Source organism: Ambystoma mexicanum, chromosome 6q, assembly GCF_040938575.1.
Source record: "Ambystoma mexicanum isolate Mex_15411 chromosome 6q, UKY_AmexF1_1, whole genome shotgun sequence".
Classification (NCBI taxonomy): domain Eukaryota; kingdom Metazoa; phylum Chordata; class Amphibia; order Caudata; family Ambystomatidae; genus Ambystoma; species Ambystoma mexicanum.
Window position 1 is genome coordinate 395460437 of NC_090937.1, and position 23617 is coordinate 395484053.

The 23617-nt window shown below is 44.4% G+C and overlaps 1 protein-coding gene across 2 annotated transcripts in view; it reads right to left on the reverse strand.

Annotated features, from left to right (window-relative positions):
* Positions 1–23617, reverse strand: part of CFI (complement factor I) — a 325763-nt gene that overhangs the window by 127420 nt on the left and 174726 nt on the right. For both annotated transcript variants that reach the window (XM_069630882.1, XM_069630881.1), the window contains one exon: positions 15246–15356. In XM_069630882.1, the coding sequence (XP_069486983.1) occupies positions 15246–15356 (111 nt within the window). The remainder of the gene's footprint in view (positions 1–15245; positions 15357–23617) is intronic.

Sequence of the window (23617 nt, forward strand, 5' to 3'; positions counted from 1 at the left end):
CCTTCAACCGAGCCTTGAAAAAGGTGCCAATTAGCCAGTGCTACAAAGATCTTCTGCTGCGCATCCAGCTACTTGAGAGCAATCACCAGATCCATTGCAAGTTCTTTTCTTCAGTCGTCAAGACCAAGAAACCCGAACCGGGATCTACTTTCACCTCTCCTTGGGGACCATACTGCTGCATTAGCCTCTTCACTGATAAGGCACTGTTCTTCCCCTAATACTTACCTGGGGCCTGATTTGTTGCTCCTGTGCTTTTGAGGGTTGCAGTTAAGCTGTTACTCGCATCCCCTCCTAGGCCTCCATTGAGCTTCATTGTGGTGGACAACTCTTTGTGCTTTTTACCAAAGAAACTTAACTGCTACTCAACTGTAAACTTGAAGAAATATTCAGAGACTCTGCCTTTTTTACTGCCTGCCTTCCCTTCCTCAGCCCTTGGAAACGGGTCCCCAGGGGGCCCCTTGACTCTGTGAGACTCACCTAGAATAGGGTTGGACTTCTTAAGATTGGTTACGCAGGGTTTACACAAGTTGGTCTATAATATGCATGCTTGTTTCAGAGGTTTATACCACTTTTGTGTTACTTTAAAAGTGTTATAAAGTAGTTTTTATCCTTTTATATTGCATATATTATGTGTTTAATACTACTGTGTGTTAGTACTTACCTTACTTCAAAGTTATAAGCTTCAGTGTATTTAAAATAAATGCTTATATATAACTTCTAGTGTAGACGTGTTTCTTTGAACTAAGTTTATGCTTTGAGTACTGTGTGCCTGACTACAGCCCTCCTCCCTCCTAGATTAAGCCTGGCTGCTCAGCCATTGCTACCAAACGTTTGGGTAGTTAAGGCTAAACCTAAGTGGTGAACCTCTGGTCCACCCAGGGTGGGCTTTCTAAAATCTTATCACAGATAGGACTTTGGCAAAATCCCCTAACAAAGGTATCCCACCATACTACTGACTTGCAAGACTTAAGAGCCCAGGTTGATCTGCAAGTATATACTTGCACAGCAGTGATTGATTTGGCCTCATGATTGGATGATTGATTTTCCGAGAGGAGGAACGACTGTCCAAGTGGATAGGTAAAACACAACATCTCACTGAGACCGAAAGGAAGAAAAAGACCTAAGAAAATTGGGCTGAATAATGGGCAAGTTGAAAAAAAGAACAGATAAACAAAGACTACAATGGCGACTAGTACATCTGGATCTCCCACAAATAGAGAATTGCGCTGCCAAATAGGCAGGCTGGCCCGAATCCACAGCCTTATATGTAAGGCAGTATGTTTTTTTAAAAGTGCACAAAAGTGAATAGGGAGCCAATGGAGAGAAATCAAACCAGGAGGCATCCGCAAACCTTTGCAGGTTTGAATGACAAACCGACTTCAAAAGAATCAAAGATGAGGATGGCAGACCTGTGTGAATGGCATTACTGTTGTCCATGTGACAACCAACTAAGGCCCGGACGGTGAAGTGAAAGTCCGAAGGAGACACAAAAAGCTCAATTTTCATAAGGAGAGAAAGCTGAAAAACACAGGATCTTGATAGGAAATAAATATAAAATTTTAAATTCATATTGGAATTAACCAAGGAACCCAGGAATTTAATAGATGACACCAGGGAGGGTGTGCTACCAAAAACAGAAAGAGGAACCAACCATTTCTGGATAGAAGCGAGAGATGAAGCTGAAGAATACATCAAAATAATTTCAGCTTGACAAGGCTGAGTTCCAAAGAAAAAGAGCACACCCATCCTGGAAAGGACAGAGACGGTCACACATAATATCAAAGACTGTTTTACTGTCAAATCAGGTTCCCATTGTGCCGTACTATTTGAGGAGGTTACTAGCTGCAGAACAAAATTACACTATTGTAGAAAGAGAACTAGTGCTCATAAAGGCAGTGTTCAGGAAATGTAGACTATACATATGAAGAGGTCATGAAAACCATCACAGCGTTCAAAGAACACAGAAATCTCCAATATTTTCATTTGGCCTGAAAACTCAATTATTCTAGACATGTTTTGCAGGCTACGATTTGATGGTAATGCATCCACCAGGAGTCGAAAACAAAAGGCAGAAAGAGTAGCTTGAACAGATATAGATAATAAGTAACAAATTAAGTAAGAGGGTCATGCACAAAACCCAAGCGTGTAATTCCACCGATTCACATCATCAGATGTACCCTATTCACAACTTAATTGTTTGACCAACTAAGTTCATGGCAATTCATGAATTGGTTCAACACAAAAAAAGAACAAGAGGGTCAGTTAAGGGCAGAGTACCGTATCCCATATTAGCACTGTCGCCATCATCAAAAAATGTTTATTCCGAGCTCAAAGGTTCCACAAAACAATACATTTCATATACACATATTAGTAAAAAGAGAAACAAAGAAAGTGGAGATATATCAGTAATCATGCAATTCATAGGTTTTAGAAAAAGGAGTACAATACCTCAAACAAATTTCTGTACTCAAGATAAAATCAGTATTAAAGTTTGCAGTAGTCTGCAAACACAACACACATCATAAATATAAGATTTTATTAAAATGATGGCAATATCAATAAAGAAATCAAATACATAATATGGAAGGTAAAGAAAAGGTAAATTACATCACGTACACTTTCAACCCAGCCATACTCCTCCTTCGAGAGCCTAGTCTGCAAGCTGGTCATTTCTCCTACCTCCTCCTTGATCATTGCCACTATCTATAGGCCACATGGCTCTATCACCCTGTTACTCTTAGAATGGGCTGATTTCTCCTCCTCTCTTCTTCCTCTAAACTCCTGTTACTGGGTGACTTCAACATCCACATTTAATCCTCAATCACAGCGTCCACTTTCTTCCATGACCTCTGCACCTCGCTCTCCCTCTCCATTCTCCCATATGGTCCTACCCACTCGGCTGGACATGCTCTTGATGCCTTTATTCACACTGATCTTCTGCTCTCCTGCCCACTCGCCACTCCGCTCTCCTGGTCAGACCACCCCCTCCTCTCCTCTCAACTGGGTCCTCTCGGCCCTCTGACCACACCTCCCCGAGCTCTGCCAACCTTGGTCACAGACATCCACCCAATAAAACATGTGTCAGTTGCTGCCTTTGCATCCACCTTCATCTCACCCTCTCCTCCCACTGCATACTCCACCTCTGACTCTGCTCTCAGGAACCTCCATCTTGCCATCACCAACATTCTCACCCCAGTCATGAGGACCCGCCTGAAACACTCTGATCTAGCAGCCCTGAAGTGCAAATACAGAGTTGCGGAATGGAAGTGGCAGACCTCAAGCTCATCTTCAGACAAACTGGCCTGTCACCTTCTCCAAAGGCAGTATCATCTTGCCATTCGTTCCAAGAAGAGGGCCCACATCCAGGCTCGCATCTCTGGAGCATCCAACAACATGGCTGAACTCTTTAAAATCTGCAAGGAACTAGCCAATCCTTCTACAGTCTCCACCTCGCCTCTTCCCTCTCAGGCCCTGTGCTCTGCATTGGCCACGAACTTCACTGCAAAAACGCAGGACATCCTGAACACTGTCTTCCTCCTCTTTTCCCTCCCCTGCTCCATGCTTCCTGCCACCCGTGGCCTCCCATCTTCCCTCATCCTCTCTCTCCTCCTTCTCTCCTATCACATCGGACAAGGTCACCAGGGTTGTTCGCTCCCCTCCTCCCTCAAGCACTCTCTTGTGCGCCCCTTCATGAAAAAGCCTTCAGCTGCTGACCCCTCATGTCCGCCTAACTACTACCCCAGCTCTATCACTCCCTTCCTTGGGGAAACCCCTGGAGAAGCTGGTCTTTCCCCAACTGACCCACCCAGCATACTGAACTCGTTGGTTGCCTACACAACCATCAATCAGGATTCCGAGCATTCAGCGACACGGAAATTGCTCTTATGAACACCTGTGAAGAACTGCTTGCATCTCTTGACTCTAACTCTCCTGCTGTTCTCATTCTACTTGATCTCTCCTCTGCATTTGATATGGTCAACCACTCCATCCTCATAATATGGCTCCATGATACTCTTCGTATCCCGGAGAGTGTACTGGACTTACTGACCTCCTTCCTCACTGACCGTCCCTCCCAGGTTACCCTGGGCTATTTCTCCTCTCCCACCTCTTTCTCACCTGTGGCGTTCTTCAGGGCTCCAACCTCTCACCCTGGCTATTTAACGTCTATCACACTCTGATTGCTTACCTTATTTACACTTTCGCCCCTCACGTCCAGTGTTATGCTGATGACACCCAACTCTTCTACACACTTCCCTCTCATCCTATCACTACTTCCTCTACCATTCCTGACTGCCTATCCGCTATCCAGTCTTGGTGTACCTCTAATGCTCTCTGCCTCAATGCCATCAAGACTGAGATCCTTCCTATTGGGACTCTTACTCCCTCTCTCCCCCCTTCAAACTGGCCACCCTCTATGGGCTCTCCTCCTTCTCCTGCATCTGAAACCAGAAACCTGGGAGTCATCTTCGACTCCTCTCTCTCTTTCCTCCCTCAAATCCTGGACCTTGCCAACAAGGCTCATTTTCAACTTCACCTCCTCAGAGGTATCCTTCCTTTCCTCACTTTTCCCCAGAAGCTCAAGTGTCGAGAGCTCTGGTACTCTCTAGGCTGGACTACTGCAATAGCCTCTTCTTTAATCTACCCTCTTCCTCTCTCCGCTCCCTTCAGCTTATCCAGAATAGGGCTGCAAGACTTATCCTTGGCTCCAAGACCAGGGACCATATCTCTCAAGCCCTAAAATCTCTTCACTGGCACCCTGTTGCTGCAAGGATCAAATTCAAATCCCCCTGCATCATCCATAAGGCTGTCTGGGGTTGAGGACCACTCGATCTACAACTTGCTCTCACCAAATACTCTCCATCCAGATCTTTACGCTCCTCCAGCTCCAACTCTCTGCATGTCGAGAGCTTTTCTAAGCAGCAAGCTGGTGGCCAATCTCTTTCCTCGGCTGGCTCCCTCCTGTGGAACAGCTTCCCCTTTCCTCTTTGCCTTGAGTCAGATCTCCTCAAATCCCGGAAGCTCCTTCTAAAACTCTACAGTCACTGAGATTTGTGGCCTGGGTCCTTGTGTGTCCTTCTGGGTCCTGGCCTTCTACCCAATCACCCCCAGCCTTCCGCCCTCTCCCAGCACTTGCCTTTGGGCACCTACTGGCCTGTGTTGTCTCACAGGCCTGCACTTATTGTATTGGAAGGTGATCACCACTTACCTAGTGATCTCTGCCAGGCACTTAACAGTTGCTCGAAACTGACTCCCTGGCACTTCCCTCTGTGGAACTCCTAGCACTACACCCCCTTCCATTGTCCCTTCACTCTCTCTGCACTTGCACCTTCTGAATGTTCACAAGGCCTAGGAGGATTGCCTCTTTCTTATTTCATCAGTTTTATTCTACTCATCTTTGTTCCCTTGGTCCCTCCCTGTTTGCCCTGTGGGCACTTTAAAACACATGTTTTTAAAATGTATAAGCACCTTGCAAATGCACAATAAATAAATAAACTTCAATATAGGTTAAATATCACAAATAAAATGTACTATACAGTATCGCAGGAGGTGGCAATCTGTCAAGCTTGTCGTATATATCGTAACAGGCCTCAGACTAAAAGAGGAGTTTCAGCCTTCAGTAGAAAATAAAGTGCTGGACGACATTGTGAAACAATAAGACCTTTAAAAACCAGTAGTAGCGTTTGCTGCCTGATTTGTGTACATGCTAGACAAAAGAAGATAACATGTATTAGATGTTCAACCTCCACATAACACATTTTACATCTCTTTTTTGTGGTTTGCCAAAATGGCCCCATCTGTAAACAATTGAAACATGCTCTAGTGATACGGCAACCTTCTATAATATAATTAATCAAAAAGAGGTAATCTTGGATTTTATTCAATGCCATAATCATATAGCTACGATTTGAACATTTAGTTAACTCTGTTGTTTCTCTGGAGTTATGAATGATATACTTTAGACATAACTATAGATTAAATTGTTAAAACATGTATCAGCATGACTTCTATGAAAAATGCTTTTAATATGCTTAAACCAGGGCATTTCTTCTGTCCTATTCTTGACTATAATATTACCTATTAAATAATGGGTTAATATCGCATTAGGATTAGCGATATGCACAACCAATGCACTAGAGGTTCAAGCATAATTTAATCTTGTAGGTAATTCAAATCTAATTCTATATGAATTCTGTTATTAGGTGCTGATTTAGGTAAGCCTAAAACTTTTTTTTTTTTTTTACATATTCCTTAATTTGTAAATCTTTAGCATTTGCATAAGCCCACAGAGAGGCACTATACTTCACGCCAGATTTTGTTTTTATCATGTAATCTTTATGATTGCAATAATGAGCTGCATCTTGCACTTTTTCATGAAGTGGGGGCGACCCCTCCTAATACTTGGTTCATCCTTAGTGCTTGTTTATCCAGATGTGCCTTAGGCGATGAAGAACTAGAAAAGCGAATAACCAGATAATCAAAATCGTCTGTTTGTGGTATGGGGCAACTATTACTGAACATAGTTGTTATATTTATCTTCCTCTTGCCACTCACACATCAATATTGCTGCATTTGTTCAGTTTGTATTTGCATGTCAAGTGTATTCATAAAAGAATTGTTTCTATTTATTATCATTTGGAGGGCTCTAAGGATACGATCAAGTAAGACGGTATCATCCGCGTATGCTATCACAAGTAGGATCATATTGCCTATCTATGGCACATCTGCCTGGCATTTAAAAAGTGCATTGTTCAGGGAAGTAATATAGAGGGAAAATAGTAGGGAGGGCCTGCTTTACCCCAGAATTGATTAGAAACCATGGGGTGCAATGGCCCTCAATACATTTTCTGGCACATGCCTTGCTGTTCCTGTGGACAATCCTTAGAATGTCCAATGTGCCTTGGGGACACTTTAAGGTACAGGGCACATGCAATCTTTTCTCTCTATTAACCTTACCAAAGGCAGTGCTCAGGTCCATGAAAGCTAGATATACTGATTTCCTTTTAACAAACAAGGAATGTGCAGATAAAGCATTGAGATTTAGTCCCTGCTCCAGTGTCCCCAGTGTTGCAGAGAATCCCGACTGGATCATAGAGAGAACATAGTTGTTTACTATCCACTGCTCCAATTTGTTTAGAAGGCACCTACCAAAGATTATAAAGTTAGTATTTAACAATGAGACAGGTCTGTATGCCTTTGGGCAACACTCATTCCCCTTTTTAAATATTAGTACAATTATTGCTCTTCAGTGCGACACAGGGATTATACCCATTTATAAAATGTCATTGTGCAAAACTGTCAGGAAAGGGGCCCATCCTCACAGATCCTCAGGTCCATTTGAATGATTGTGAGTCAGCAATTTGATTACAAACTATCACCTGATCTAATGAGAAGGTGTACAGTAAAATCTCCTTTGGCGGAATAGCTATTAAATTCTCAGTTCCCATCATCAATGACCATAAAGAATCCTGAGCAGGGTCCACTGCTTGGTACAAATTAGAAAAATGTTCCAGCCATCTGTGACCTGTTATCATTAGCTCAAGACCTGTGAAAACCCGATTATATGATGGGCCATTAGATACAATATCCCAAAATGTATTCGAATCTCCCTCCAAGGAGGCTGCTTCTAAGTCGAGCCAGGTTTTATTGTCTAGCTCCAATTTCTTACTTTCAGTCACCTTTGTATATGTGGATTTTGCCACTTTCACTTAGTTTTTCTGTGGTTCTGGGTGTTTTATGGGTTTCAAAAGCTCTTTTTTTGCCATGCTGGCAATGATAATCAAATCATCCCTTATTACTATATTTTTTTGTTATTTAATGAAGAGGTACTTATAAATACTCCAGACATCTTTGGCAGATGGGAGGATATGTTATGCTATGTTGTTATGTTATAGTGCATTTGTATAGCGTCTTATGTACCATTGGTTTGATCTCAAAGCGCTGTGGGTTGAACGTCCTCCGGGACCGCGCCCCATATCAGTTGAGCGATTGGTGTAGCAAATAGTGCTTGGGTGCAGTTGGTATGTGAGCAGCCAGAGTGGGTCACAGGGTTAGCTGCAATCTAATGGAAAGTGTAGTGCAGTGGATGTCAGGGGTCAGTGTAGTGTGTGCAGAAAGGAGGGTGGTTTTTGAGTCTGCCTTCTGGCTGCCGTGGGGCATGTGTGGGAGATTGTGTGCTGCTAGGCTGATTTTTTCGTTGGGCATAGCAGCATTTTATCAGGCTGTTGAGGTGCTCTATGTGCGATGTAGGGATATGTGCAGCTAGGCCGAATTGATCGAGGGGTGGAGCTGCGTTCTATTGTTTGTTGATGTAAAGTGGAGAGTGAGCATATTGGTAGGAATGAGTGTTTGCGGTCGTCGCAGGGTTACCGCCTTGCTTGGGATGTTTTTGGAGCTCAGTGCTCTGCCCGAGTCTGCAATGGTGGTTTGTGGTAGTGGATTTCAGTGCAAGGTAGAATGATCGGTGGGTTATGTTGTGTTATCTTGGTGCAACTGACCTTGATGCTGTGCTTTGTAATCTGGCTTGAAGGGCCCATTTTCTGTTTCCCTGGAGGAATACTGAAGCTGTGTTACTGGGTGCTTCTTGGGTTATTGTATGATTTTACAGAGGGTTTCAGCCAAGCTTAGTCGCTTTTGTGCCATTGGTGCTTGGTTTTCGATTGTTATTCCTCGGTAGGTAACGCATGCCTCTATTGATCATATAGCACCAACTATGGTTTGGCGGTCGAGGTCGGTGCGAGCGGCTTGCAACTGCATAGGCTGGAAATCCTTGGTCAATAGGCTGACTTCCGTGCCCTGACTGTGCTGACTTATTTCGGGGTGAGCCCATGGCTCTCCTTTTGTGTTTCAGGTTAGTGCTGATTTTCACAGGACTTAGGTCATTGGGGGATTGGGTTGTGGCCTTGGGTGGACTCTTTCATGGATTTGGGAAGAGCCATGTTTTCACCGCTTTACGGAAGGCCATGTAGTCCTGGTTGTGTCGAATACAGGGAGGTAGCGAATTCCATAGAGTTGGTGCCAAGGTCGAGTAGACTGACCCTCCAAGTCTGGCTGAATTGGAGGCCGGGATCATTAGTAGGAGGGCTGTGCTTGATCTTAAAGTGCATGTGGATGATGATGATTGGTTATTTATAACACACTTAATACCCAGAGGTTTCTAAGCGCGGGGTGCTAGCTCTTGGAGGTATGTCAGGTCGGCCTTGTGCACTGCCCGGTGGGTGATGCACAGGATTTTGAAAGTGGCTCTTTGTCCAACGGGTAGCCAGTGGAGGGTGCAGAGAGTAGGTGAGATGTGGTCTCTTCGTCCTAGTGCAAGGAGTAATTTAGAAGCTGCGTTTTGGACTTTTTGGGGTTTGTTAAGCTGGTACATGGAGTTTGCATAGTCCAGTCTGGACATGACAATTGACATAATAGAAGTCAATCTGTTGGGGAAGGAAAGATAAGGGAATATGTGTCTCAGCAGCCCGAGGTGGTAGTGACAAGATCTGAATACATTGTTGATCTGGTGGGACAGGCTTCAGCCTGAGTCCAATGTACAATCTAGGTTTTTGACAGTGTTGGAGGTGGGTGCCGAGGGAGGGAGGCCATGGGAATGGTTGCAGGAATAGAGCTGTGTTGCCACATACCATAATCACGGTTTTCCCTGGGTTGAGAAGGAGGTGGTTTCTAGTCATCCATTGGTCTATATCACCGAGGCAAGCTGCTAGGTCAGGGTGGGGGGGTGATCATCGTTCATCGTGGGGATTCTTAGGATAATTTGAGTGTTGTCAGCATAATTGTAGCATGTGAGGTTGTGGGAGCGGATGATCCTTGGCAAAGGGCTCAGGTAGAGGTTGAAAAAGAGTGAGGAGAGGCAAGCGCCCTGGAGACTCCAGTGTTGAAGAGGTGAAAGGGGGAACGGTAGTGATTTGTTTCCTGTTAAGGAACGAGGCAACCCATTTGAGAGCCAAGTCTTAGATTCCAAGGGAGTGTAGCTGGTCGAGGAGTATTGACTGGTTAATGGTGTCAAAGTCAGATGAGAGATCAAGGTGAAACAGAGCGGCACCTCCTTCAGAGTCTGCTGTGACTTTGAGGTCGTCCCAGATCAAGAGCAGTGTGGTTTCAGTTCCATGGCGATGCCGGAAGCCAGACTCAGTGGGGTCAAGAAGGTTGTTGGATTCGGCAAAGAGGTTGATCTAGGAGTAGGCTGAGCGGTCGATGGGTTTTGCTAGGAATATAGTGTTTGAGATGTGCCTGTAATTCAATGGTTGGATTGGAGGGGGTTGAAGCCTGCCTTTTTTTTAGAAGGGGTTTGACGTGCGCTATTTTAAAGGGGTCTGCACAGGTAGAGAAGAATATTTACTTGAGGAGAGGGGTGGGGCAAGGATGAAGGGGGGACCCGCAGGGTCTGCTGCTGGAATATAGTTTAAGGAATTACCTGATCGAGATTGGCTTGAAGGAGTTGAAAGTCGGCGCCACGGGGAGGGGGAGTGGGTTTTGAGTGGCAGGAATTGGGCGGGGGTGAGGTTGGAGAGTTTGGCATTAAGGGTGGCGGTCCTGTCCAATGCTGTTCTGTAAAAGTGATGGAAGAAGGAGTTGCAGAGCGCTTGCATTGTTGTGATAGTGGCAGTTGTGAAGTAGGGTTTCACTAACTCGGAGATGATCCTGTGGAGCTCTTTACTACTGCTGTGGAAGTTTAGGATTATTTTATTATAGTATGATTTTTTGGCCTTTCGAATCTCGGATTTGTAGATACGATAATGGCAGGCAAACAGGGATTTTCTAAGATTTTCTTTTATGTATGCCATTTGCGCTCCAGGGAACGGTTATGGTCTTCATGTGGGGCGCGAACCATTGGGAGATTGGTTCTTTGTGGGTGTGGGCGGGGCATGATGGAGTGAGAGGGAAGAGAGAGTTGTTGAGCCAAGAGTCAAAGGATTCGATAGGTAGAGGTCTATCTGTGGTTGGGAGTGAGCATAGCAAGTCTTCAGCTAGGTCAGGTTGACCATGTTCCAACATTTGTGCTCGTCAGGTGAGACCAAGTGGATCATGGGTGATGGGGTCGGTGTGTCCACTAACAATTTTTTTAAGAGCAATCCCTTTGCTGGTGCTACAATACTCTAGTAGCCAGGGATCCAGGAGAAAAGAAACACAAGTATTGATGAAACAATACTTCTGGCAGCCAAGAAAAGATTTCAGGACTCTGTACTTATGTGTATCTGCTAGAGCGAAAGTCCAACATGCAAAACAAGTTGGTTTGCTTCAACTATTCCCAACCCCACCAACACCACATGGTTTTCATCGATTTTACAGTAGATTTACCAGAGATACAAACTCAGAAAAATCATATTCAGAGTTATGTTATGTAGCCATACAGAGTTACTAAGCACTGGCATATACAATGGTGGTAGAATGCTGGAGATGCTGCTTAATGGCTTGCCATATTTGGGGGCTTCTGGAAGGATTAACATAGTAAAAGGCATGGAACATGTTGGAGGAGTTGCTTAATGGTTTGCTACCTTTAGGTTTTCTGGGGAGTATAAAAAGGGAACAAACATGGTTTCCTCTCTAATAGAAGAAGGCGGCAAAGGAGGCAATCGCTGAGGTAGAGTCAGGGGCTCAACAGCTCTGAGTTGCCATTGAATCTGTAACCCTCAAGTGACATTGGTGGGATCCCGAAAGGCAACATTGCTGGAGCTCTTATTTGAAAATGGCATCTCAAAGGGTTAGGTGTCCAGATTGTAAAGATTACTAGACAGAGCTCATCCCCAGGAGAAGCTCCCTTGCATGCCAAATGGAGGAAAGAGTTGAAGATATAATGTCGTGGGGTTATATTTGGGCTATGTGTGAGAAACCTGAGGGCCACTCACACCTACTCCCCTTGGATCCTCTTCGCCAGGGAAAGGCCATCGCTTTTGGATCCTGACCCTGGGGGTACAATTGCGAGGGAGGATCACCTGGGTGAAGGGCCCTTGGGGATTGGGGAAAGGATATCCGCAGCTGAGACATGGTATTCCACCTTGTCCTTATGAGAACCAACTTCACCCTTCCCCTGCCTTTATAGGCTGTTGCAAACCATATTCCCTCATTCAGATGATTATGGTACTGGGACGAGGAAGAGGCAACTAGGAGCAGTGACACTAACAGGTCATTTCACTACTCTAGTACTGAGACGAGGAAGAGGCCTGCATACTGTTGTAAGGGTCAGGCATGTCCATAGTGCTCCACTAATTATGGTCAGGCAAATGAGACTGTGGAGTCACAACTACAACCTGTCAAATATTTGCCGTTGGGCCGACAAGTGTGTGAGAGAGACCAGCAGGAGAGGAGCTACATCAAGCTTTGCAGGCCTGAAGGGATAATCCTGTGCAGAAGGAGGCGGCCAGGGTGGGTCCTGCAGGAGAGCTAGGACGCCGGCAAGCAATCCCAAGAAGCTGTGGAGCTGAGGATGAGTGGGGCGCGAGAGGGCCACAGAAGTGGGAGCCTCATTGGTCAGGTGTCAGCAGCAGGAGCTGCGGACACAGAAGAGATCTGCAAGCTGCAAGTTACCGTCAGCATCCACGGGAAGCAAACAGAGCTGCTGGCAAACCACAGAGAGAATGGTGGGGCTCGCTATCCAAAGAAACCGCATCAGAAAAGCAGAAACAGAGAAAGCAGCCGCCCAGAGGAGATGCCAGGAATGGTGAGTGAAAAGGGAAGAGCACTCGAACCGGGGTGCTCCTGGGGGCTGTTGGGAAGCCAAAGTAGATGGTGAATGTATGTAAGAGTATGTGCAAGATGCAATAAACCCAATGCAACGGGTTGTGAGGAATTATACATACAAGATAAACTGTGAGCAGAAGAGTAAAAGATTAAAATCACTGAATACCGAACTAAATGAAGGCTTTTGGCAAGGCTATGAACAGATGATAGGTTGGGGTGAAATATACATACAGTATATTGAAAGCCAAGCATGAACCGTATGAAATACAATGGAAAGCAAGTATGGAATATTGTGGGAAAGTACGAAAGCAATATGGTGAAGGAACAAGAACACCAGAAAGTGAACTGTATGCAAAAACACATTGTGGCAAAGTAAAAAGACTGGCAAATAAAAGCCAAGTGTGAACCATCACATAGGTACAGATACAGAAGAACCTGTGTGGGCTAGAAAGGCTAGGGTTCCTGGTTGCGTCACCTGTAATGGGTGGACCGTGTAGTCCAACAACTGGGCATATATCGGTACTACACTGTTTGTGAAAGCCAAATAACTATACAAAGAAAAAAGGCAGGTGATTGAAAGAGGTTGCTGTAGTGAGGCAGAAGAAAGCAATCTGTATGAACTGCCAAGAAAGCAGAAGGAGTGCAAGGTTGACCTGGAACTGGTTTTGAAAATTGAGTGATTGAGACTAAGTACAAGTTAACAAGCTGAAGTCTTGGGGAAGGGAAATCTGGGACCTTATGAACTTAGTTGTTGTCTTAAGGAAGGAAAACCAGGGACCTTGTAAGTTTGGTGAGGCCTTAGGAGGACAGAATACTGAGGCCAATTTTGAATGGTCATATCTTCTTGGGTAAAGGAACCCCCGCTCCCCCCCACCTCCCCGACATCTCTTTTGGAGCTGTGTTGTCTTCTTGGGAAAGGGAACCACAAGACTTTGTGGAACTGTTTTAAACTGGGGAAGGGAACCCGGAGATTTTGTGGAATTGTCTTGAACCTGGGAAAGGGGAACTGAAAAGTAAGCCAGGAGCTGGCCGAAGCTCAGAACCTTATTTGGAACACCATTCCTTTTGTTACTGGCATCCCTACACATTGTTTAGCTTTAGTTGTGAGGGCAAGTATAGGTTTTGGACACAGAAAGACTTTTAAGTTGAACTTTCTGACTCAGACTTTCCTCAGTTTCTTTAGGTAGGGAAATCCCACCTTAGCACAGAGCAAGTTAGGCCTTAGACCATCCTGACATTTAAGTTAATAAACCCTTTTTTTAACTTTGAATCTGATGTCTGTGTCCTGCTTCATGATGCCTTCACATAGGGCACACAAATCTTGCAAGTGTTCAACCAACAAGGAGTGTGGCTACAAAACCTGCTTCAGATGGTAATAAACACCCTCTGAATCAGATAAATTGTTCCATATTATTCCCAGATCGATTGGAGAGACTATGGGGGGGGGTGGGTTCTGGATTTAGCTTTCATGTGGTAATTATGCCTCACAGCTCAATTCTGTTGGGAGGAGGCTATTGCAAAAATAAAACTCACCATTGGCATTCAATGACCGATGGACTCTCTGCTAGTAATATTCGTAGATTCAGTTTAGGGGACTCATTTGATGACAGGACACTCTGCTAAACTCATCACACATTTACTTATCGTGGATACATTGATTCTGGCATGTCATTGGTAGGACACAGTGGACCCACTTATCAACATGTGCTGGTGCAACATTTTGGAAATACTTTCCTCAGAAAGAAATACCAGCACTCTTCTTATATTTCTTCCCTAAATACATTTGAACATGGTCTACACTTATACATTTTTATAAGGATAACCTCAAACGTGTACATAGGCACCTGTTGTTTTAAAAACCTTTCTCTGTACAGATAGATTATATGAATCTGATAAAACATGGGGACAATTGTGGTGGGTAAGGGGGGATTTAAATTTAAAAAGTGAAATATGTTTGAAATTGTGAATTCTCATGAAAACATTTCAAGATATCTATACTGTAGTTAATTGTAAGCATGTTGATCTGGGTGACCTGCGTGATGCTCCTTCATTTTTTTCTTTCTCTTTCTATTTTCCGCCCCAGAATGTAAATGAATGTGTACATTGTATGGTGAAGACTCCTTGACCACTTTGTTGATGACTTGACTGCAAAACATTAGATACAAGTTTAAAAAAAAAGTTTTAAAATTTGTACTAGGCAGTTCATTATGGGCATTGTGAATATCAGACATGCAGGGTTTCTTTCAAGCCTTACCTTTATGTATGTACAATGAAGATGCTTTACGAGTGAGTGACAAGCACTTCTTTCCAGGTCATCTCACTTGCCGTCATTTCTAAAGGCCTACCATTAAAGAGTACAGCAAGTGTACTGAAAGGTTTGATCAAAAGTGCAACACTTAGAATAAAAAGACTGAGACTGTTGTGTGTCCCCATAGCATGTTAACTAGCGCAGTGAGACTACACTGTCACACAAGTCATCTTCTTTTTTTGAAACTGGACTTGTGCTCCTTCAAATAAAATACCAAGACATGGCTCCAAGGTGATGATTGGACAAATGTTAAAGTTACCTTTGCAGCACAGTTCATCACTCAGGTCTCCACAGTCATTGGTCCCATCACAGACTCTCGCCATGGGGATACATTTTTGATTCACACACTGGAATTCCTTCTTTTCACACACTGTAAAATTGGAGGGTAACAGTGTATTAGTACAATATTGGTTTTTACATAACAACTTTGTGAATTTAAGGGCAGTCACAATAAAACAATATCCACTCTTGGGCAGACTGCCATGCCCATCTTTTTTATTTCCATTCTGCATATGATCAATAAATGCTTACAGTTTTGTAGTTACTGACAACCACCTAATGACTAAGGAATTGTGCATAATTAATTTGGTCGCCAGTCATTTATTTACAAAAACATACACTTATTTCACCGTTATTAATATGGCCTCATATTAAATCCCCTTCCAAGGTGCACAATTGCTAGGGAAATGGGAAATGTCCATGGGCCTGGCCATGCTGCCACTTTCATTGAATAACCGAGTTATTGGGTAAGGGAATGATATTTTATTGAGAACACTATCGCCAGAAGACATCTTGGCACTGATTAAATTAAGGAAATACGTCCCGTAAAGGACCTGCTTAATGGGAAGGTAAAAAACAAAGTACCCGATGAATGGCAAGAAAAGTGTCAATCACTCAAACATTAAGCGAGAGGTAATTCAGAAATAAGGGGACCAGGGTAGAAAAGGCCCTGCACCCTCTATATGAGTAGCGGAATCAAGGGACGGCAAATATATACGACCAGCCAGACCAAAGAGTGCAGCAGGGAACACAGAGTGTCAGTTTAGAAATTAGAAAGGTGGGCTGCTTTGTGGTAAGTAGGATGGTCAGGCATCCTTAAGAATAACTAATTGGAAAACTAGAAGTAAAATAAAACTTGTCGAGCATAGTTTATGTCTTCATGCAGGCCGGGTCACCAAGTGTAAGTCAGGGTGCTGCATTTTGAATTTGCTGAAATCTGGTGAGGAGAATTTCTGGAAGACACAAGTAGAGAGAATTGCCGTAATCCAGCATTGACGATACATCAACAGTGCAAGCAATGGCTCCAAGATTGATAGGTAGTTTGAGTAATTTCATAGAGTAGAACAGCTATTGGTCACAGCATTAATCAGCAATAACAAGTGACTGGTTCACATGAACCCGAGATTATGTCCAATGGTAAAAGGGACTAGAATTGGGTCATTTCACGGGCTACGGGGGTGGTGGAGCGACAACTAAAATCCAGAGATCTCAATATCCAGGGTTACCAGCTTTTGGGGTTTGGCTCTGATACCCAGTGTGAGGAGGAGGAGGAGGAGGAGGAGGAGGAGGAGGAGGAGGAGGAGGAGGAGGAGGAGGAGGAGGAGATCGGTAACCCATCTGCCAAAGGGTACTGATAGAAAACAGAACCCTAGAGACAGTACAATATTCACAAGAGCTCGGTGTGAATATGCCCACCCAGAGTTAAGAGCCTACAGGGCTCTCAGACCCACCCTCAAACCTACACCAGCAGTAAAGACAACGAGGAAGTGCTTTGACAAGGCTTATCAATCATATGTGGAAGGGACCTGCAAGATGCCCTAGTCGTTTGAGTCAGATAACTCATGAGAACTGCCACATATCAGAATTAGGAAAGCCTGAAAAAAAGGCTACAATTAACTTTCCCTGAAAAGCATAAAGACTGCAATGAGGAATCGGCCAAGAAGGTTAACGCTATTTTTGTCTAACACTTTTGTTTTTGAACACTTGCTGGAATGGTGACAAGAAGCCTCAAAGACTTGGGGAACCTAAGAAAGACATTGCATACCATGTAGAGATGGATGCCGTCACGCACAACCCAACAATCAACCGAGCCAGAACATTTATCGATAGCATTTTTTGGTTTATTTTCTTTATAGCGATAGGGCCAGTTAGGTAGTTTAGGTTTCGGACATAGGACAGTGTTATGTTGTATAAGACGTCCTAACGAGCACCTTTTAGAATTTACTTTTTTAGACAGGTCTCATCTTCTTAGAGATAGGGATAGCTGAGGGATCCATTATGCGCCTATTCACTCTCAATACTGCTCTATAACCTTGGGGTTGATACAATGCTGTCTATTTCAGTATTACCCCATCTCTCACCAGATGCACCTAAATCGCACCAAATGCAAATTGGGCCCCATTGTCTATTAAAATTCTGCATGGATACCCTTCCTTGTCAAACACTTCTTCTAGAAAGGCGATGAGTGTATATGCACTCGTCTCCTGAACACATTTCACTTCTATCCCCTGCAACAACAAGTCAACTAAGACCACACTATTTTTCTTGTCCTCTATCAATATCCACTATATCCAAAATATCCATTGCTAGCTGTTAATCCCCCCCCCCCGGGGAAACTCGGATGCAATCATTGGCCTTGCCTGTATCATGAACTTCTAACCTGATCTTGCACACTATTCATTCGGACTGCTTTCCACCGCCCGTCAAAGTTCAGCCACCTATAATCTGTCCTCAATAGGGCTTTCGTCCATGAGAAGCCTATGTGCTTTGCATGTGCCACATCAATCAGTTTGTCCTTAAGTCCAAGCGGCACAACCTCACGCCCTGATTGATATAAAAACTCACTTTCAACACCGGGCTTAACTTTGACTTCACAATAACTTCTCACTTCTCCTTCAAGAACTCCTTTAGATGGCCATGTCATGTTTACATACACCATAACATCATTTATATTTCTGTACTTATCCACAGCATTTGTCCATTCCTTTCATCTCACTATCCCATCGTGTGTCACAAAACCTAATTTGCCCACTCTTCTTTACCTTCCTCTTCCCGCCAAGCGAGTCATGACAAATGATACGCAAAACAATTTCCGTGCCCTGGAAACACATACCAACACTGTGGCATGTATTTCTAGCTACTGAACCAGCTACCCTTCTTGACATTTTATCTAGCCCTTTTTATTAAAAAATTGCAATCAATGGCCTACGGTCCGTCTGTAAAACCAAACCTGCTCCCTACTGGGGAGCAGGTGCAAGTGGATCTAGATCACCTGGCCTAAGCCCCGCCCACCTGGCGGCATCCAGGTTTGCCGCTATTTTCCCCACTTAGCAAGCCCCGCCCACCATATGCCTTTGTGGTTGCCGCTCTTTTTCCCTACTTAAGGAGCCCTCCATCCTCTTCCTTTGCAGATGGGGAGCAGGTGCAAGTGGGTTTAGGTCACCAGGCCCAAGCCTGGCCCACCTGGCACCTTCCAGGCTGCTGCTCTTTTTCCTCACTTAGCAAGCCCCACCCACCTGGTGCCTTCTTGGTTGCTGCTATTTTCCCCTACATAAGGAGCCCTCCAGCCTCTTTTCCTTTGCAGATGGGGAGCAGGTGCAAGTGGATCTAAGTCACCTAGCCTAAGCCCCGTCCACCTGGCGCCTTCCAGGTTGCCGCTCTTTTTCCTCACTTAGCAAGCCCCGCCCACCTGGTTCCTTCCTGCTTGCTGCTCTTTTTCCCTACTTAAGAAGCCCTCCAGCTTCTTTTCCTTTGCAGATGGGGAGCAGAGGCAAGTGGATCTAGGTCACCTGACCTAAGCCCCGCCCACCTGGGACCTTCCAGGTTGCTGCTCTTTTTTCCCCACTTAACAAGCCCGCCCACCTGGTGCCTTCCTGCTTGCTGCTCTTTTTCCCTACTTAAGGAGCCCTCCACACTCTTTTCCTTTGCAGATGGGGAGCAGGTGCAAGTGGATCTAGGCCACCTCACCCAAGCCCCGCCCACCTGGCACCTTCCAGGTTGCCGCTCTTTTTCCTCAGTTAGCAAGCCTCGCCCACCTGGTGCCTTCCTGGTTGCCGCTCTTTTTCCCTACTTAAAGAGCGCTCCAGCCTCTGTTCCTTTGCAGATGGGGAGCAGGTGTAAGTGGATCTAAGTCACCTAGCCTAAGCCCACCCACCTGGCGCCTTCCAGGTTGCTGATCTTTTTCCTAGCAAGCCCCGCCCACCTGCTGCCTTCCTGGAGCCCTCCATCCTCTTTTCCTTTGCAGATGGGGAGTAGGTGCAAGTGGATCTAGGTCACCTGGCACGAGCCCCGCGCACCTGGCCCCTTCCAGGTTGCCGCTCTTTTTCGTCACTTAGCAAGCCCCACCCACCTGGTGCCTTCCTGGTTGCCGCTCTTTTTCCCTACTCAAGGAGCCCTCCAGCCTCTTTTCCTTTGCAGATGGGGAGCAGGTGCAAGTGGATCTAAGTCAACTAGCCTAAGCCCCGCTTACCTGGCACCTTCCAGGTTGCCGCTCTTTTTCCTCACTTAGCAAGCCCCGCCCACCTGGTGCCTTCCTGCTTGCCGCCTTTTTCCCTACTTAAGGAGCCCTCCAGCCTCTTTTCCTTTGCAGATGGGGAGCAAGTGCAAGTGGATCTAGGTCACCTGGCCTAAGCGCCACCCACCAGGTGCCTTCCAAGTTGCCGCTCTTTTTCTTCACTTAGCAAGCCCCGCCCACCTGATGCCTTCCTGCTTGCTGCTCTTTTTCCCTACTTAAGAAGCCCTCCAGCTTCTTTTCCTCTGCAGATTGGGAGCAGGTGCAAGTGGATCTAGGTCACCTGACCTAAGCCCCGCCCACCTGGCACCTTCCAGGTTGCTGCTCTTTTGCCCCACTCAACAAGCCCACCCACCTGGTGCCTTCCTGGTTGCTGCTCTTTTTCCCTTCTTAAGGAGCCCTCCAGCCTCTTTTCCTTTGCAGATGGGGAGCAGGTGCAAGTGGATCTAGGTCACCTGGCCTAAGCACCACCCACCTTCTTAGCCCTGCCTCCTCCTTCCTGCTCTTAACTCTTAGATCAAGGGCGTCTCTCGCCTGGGCATCCGAAGTGAAGGGCAGACGAAGAAAAGGGCAATTCCTGTTTGGACCTGTTCTTACCAGGAGGACCCAGGGCCAGACCTCCTGCTCAGACAGCAGCCTACTTTTGCAGGAATCTGTCCTGATGCATTTTGGTTTCACCATCACCGTCTTGTGGCCAATGCTGGATTTGACTTTTATGGACTTCATTGATTCACGGTGCATCACCCTTTCTCAACTCTCATGCAGAACTTCCTTTGCAACTTGTACTCATGGTGGCCCTGAATCATGCTGTACCCATCTTCACCTTGTATCCTGGCTTGCAACATTATCTGTTACTACTGACTTCTGCAATTGTATTCGCTCTCCCCTCTTGCTTCTCCACTCTTTTTGACTGCTTACTCTCTGTTCTCTCCTCCTCTCCCTTTCTCCCTTTTCCTATCTCCTCCCCTCCTCCCCTTACTTTCTTCTATGCACTTACTCTATCAGAATTGCCCTTGGACCTAGTATGATAGCAACCTCGTCTGTCTCCTCCCCCCTTCCCTTACTTGTTTTTTTCCTCCCTCCCTCCAGCACTATCTGAAATGTCGTCAGGCCTAGTACGATAGTCGCTTGTTTTGTTCCTCCCCTGCCTTTTTGCACCCCTCTCCCTCACCTTTTATTTTTCTCCCGCTCTACCAGAAATGTCATCAGGCCGAGTATGGTAGTCGCCTGTCTATTTCCATTTCCTTCCCACTCTCTCCCTCCCTTCCTTATCTATGTCTTAGCTCTTGCACTATCTGAAATGTTGTCAGGCCAAGTACGATAGTTAATTTCACATCCTTACTATTTATGGCCTGTAAGAATGTCATTGTATTTTTCCCTGTTCCCTCCCTTGCTTTGAAGCGCTTTGAAACACATTGTGTATAGGTGCTATATAAATAAATTATCATATCATACTCAAATGTGCGGAACATCTCTACCGCCCAACGGCATGCCAATACCCCCTTCTCCACCAAAGAGTATTTTCTTTTATGTCTCTTCAACATTCTTGATGCTTGAGGAGCAATCATCACCTCTACGCCACAACCTTTCTCCTGGGATAGTACTGCTCCCAATTTCACATGAATCAAATTCACCATAATAAATTGTTTTCCACCTAGTGTCGAATTGTACCAGTAAAAGTGACAAATCAATTTCCTTATTTATCATATTAAACTCATGCACATACATTTAATTTGATTACAATTCCACACCTCATACACCTTCTCAGCAAAATTCGTCACACATTTCTTATGCTATGTACACTTTTTCCATAGCACTTATACCTTTAAATTCCAAACACCCCACACCGTATCCTAGTAAAGCTATGCTCTTCATGTTGTACCCTCCAGGGTTGATGTCTTTATTAGTTCTGCAGCAGGTATATAAGGTAAAGCCCACCAGACCCCTAGGGCCCCTCCCATAGACCACCTCCTCTTGCTCGCTCATTTGGCCTACCAACTGTCTCCTTCAAAATCCTTATGCATTACCTGGAACCTCCTTGCATCCTTACATCATCCCTCTATGAATTTACCTGGACACTATTCATACTAGAACAAATACCATTTTAACAGTTTCCTTACCAAATCATAGAATTTGGGGCCAACAATGAAATCTTTCAGGTTCTCGAGCATAAAGGCCATTGACATATGGTTGTTGACCCTTAGGGGTGAAGCACCATAATACCCGCAAAGGAGGTGTTTTTTGTAGACTATTGTATGATTTGACCAACTTACTTTGTTTATCAAATGAAAACTTTCCTTTAAAAACTGATCTGTGTGAAGGAAAGACAGGATCCATTATTACAAAAGATTACACTCTGGCATTAATTTTGCAATTCTGATTAATGACAGAGATCTACCCGTGTGTGGTGACTATAGCAGGGCCTTTCCAAGTATTGGGATGACAAATATAAGCATATCTAACATGCTGGCTTGGACCAATCGGATACGAGTCAATGTTCAAAAGTAATTTGTTAGGTGTAGAAAAATATATCTACAACGGATTTATAGAAATCCGACAGAATTTCGGTAAAGTTAAATGCTTTCCTGGATTTCATATTGTGAAAGGCTGAAGCTAGTGCTTCTGAAGTACTGGGGCTATAAAGAGATGATCTCCGTTTTCTGGTTAATCAAGGTGGGTTGCATTTATTGGGGAGCATTACAATTTGTTGAGTAGATAGGGGGTTTAGAACCAGGCCATAGGTCATTATAAGATTGTAGAAACTCATTAATAATATGCTCGTTGGAAGTTACTACACCTTTGTCCTTTTAACAATGAAAGAGTTATCTGTGTTGCTAGTCTTGGCCTCAAGGTATCTGCAGGTATTCTATCAACCTCATTAGCACCCACCCAGCATTACAGCATCTTGTCTCTAATCATACGACCTACTCCTTTGGTCAGGATTGCATTGTGCTTAAAAAGAGATTCTATAGTTCTCATTAACAGGGACATACAGTTTTTACAAAAGTTAAATTTGTTGTCCCTAACTGTTGCTGTGTTCTGCTTATTTCCCAGCTAAATACATTTTTCCAACAATCGTATATTCTGCATTATTGCTTAATTGAGTTAGTGCCATTTAATAAAATAACCCACTTTGACATTATTGAAGGACTCTTATGGAGACACGTCCATGGTTTGATCAAATCAGTACCAATCAGTGTCATAAGGTTAGAGCTTGGGCTACAATTGTGGTGGTCACAATATGTCAATAAATACATTACTCTGAAGGTGGCGACTATGGAAAGCCCTGGGTTAGGCTTCATATTAGGTGAAATGCTGAGGAAAAGCACCAACCTGTATCTCTGTAACTATACCAAACGCTGTAAAAGGTTTAAGGAAATCACAGGTGTTAATGATGATGACTCGCATTGGGTAGTGAAGAAAAAAATAACTAGGTGGGACAAAATTGTGGGCACTGAAGAATTACTTAGACTGAAATTGTTCAGTAACAGATCCCTGTGGAACATTACCAAGCCTGATGATACCAAACTATAGTTAAAGACATTTCCATCACAGGCATATAGAGCATTGTTTATGACATTTTGTTTCAATTGCCTGCCAACATTAGAGGTCATGGGTCCATGATGGAATATTCCCTCTGAATTAAGAACCTGTAAAGTGTGCACTTTTTCATAGTGTAATGAAATGTGAGGCATTAGTTGCCATTAGAACCAAGCGCTGTGTCAATTCTATTTCCAGAGTTATTACAACTGATCTCTGGAATGGATTAATCAATGGAACAGAGCTATCCTTAGTATTTGCTTTGGTGAGATTTCTTATGGCAATTTTTAACACATTGAAAGCAGTCAAGAGTGAAAGGGAGGAAATCTTACAATTAATATGTGAAAATGTCCAATGAATGAAGTAGAATTGTTTCTTCGTCATGTTCCTCTATCGTATTCTCCTGTTTCATGGAATAGAATGACATATGGTTTAATTATGTAATTAAGTTGGTCTTTTTTAAGATCAGACTGGAATTGGTTTTCTATTCTTTATTTCATTTAAACAATAAGCCCCGAGCAGGGGGGGGGGGGGGTCATTACTGCTTCAGGTAATGCCCCAGTGCATTACCTGAAGCGGTA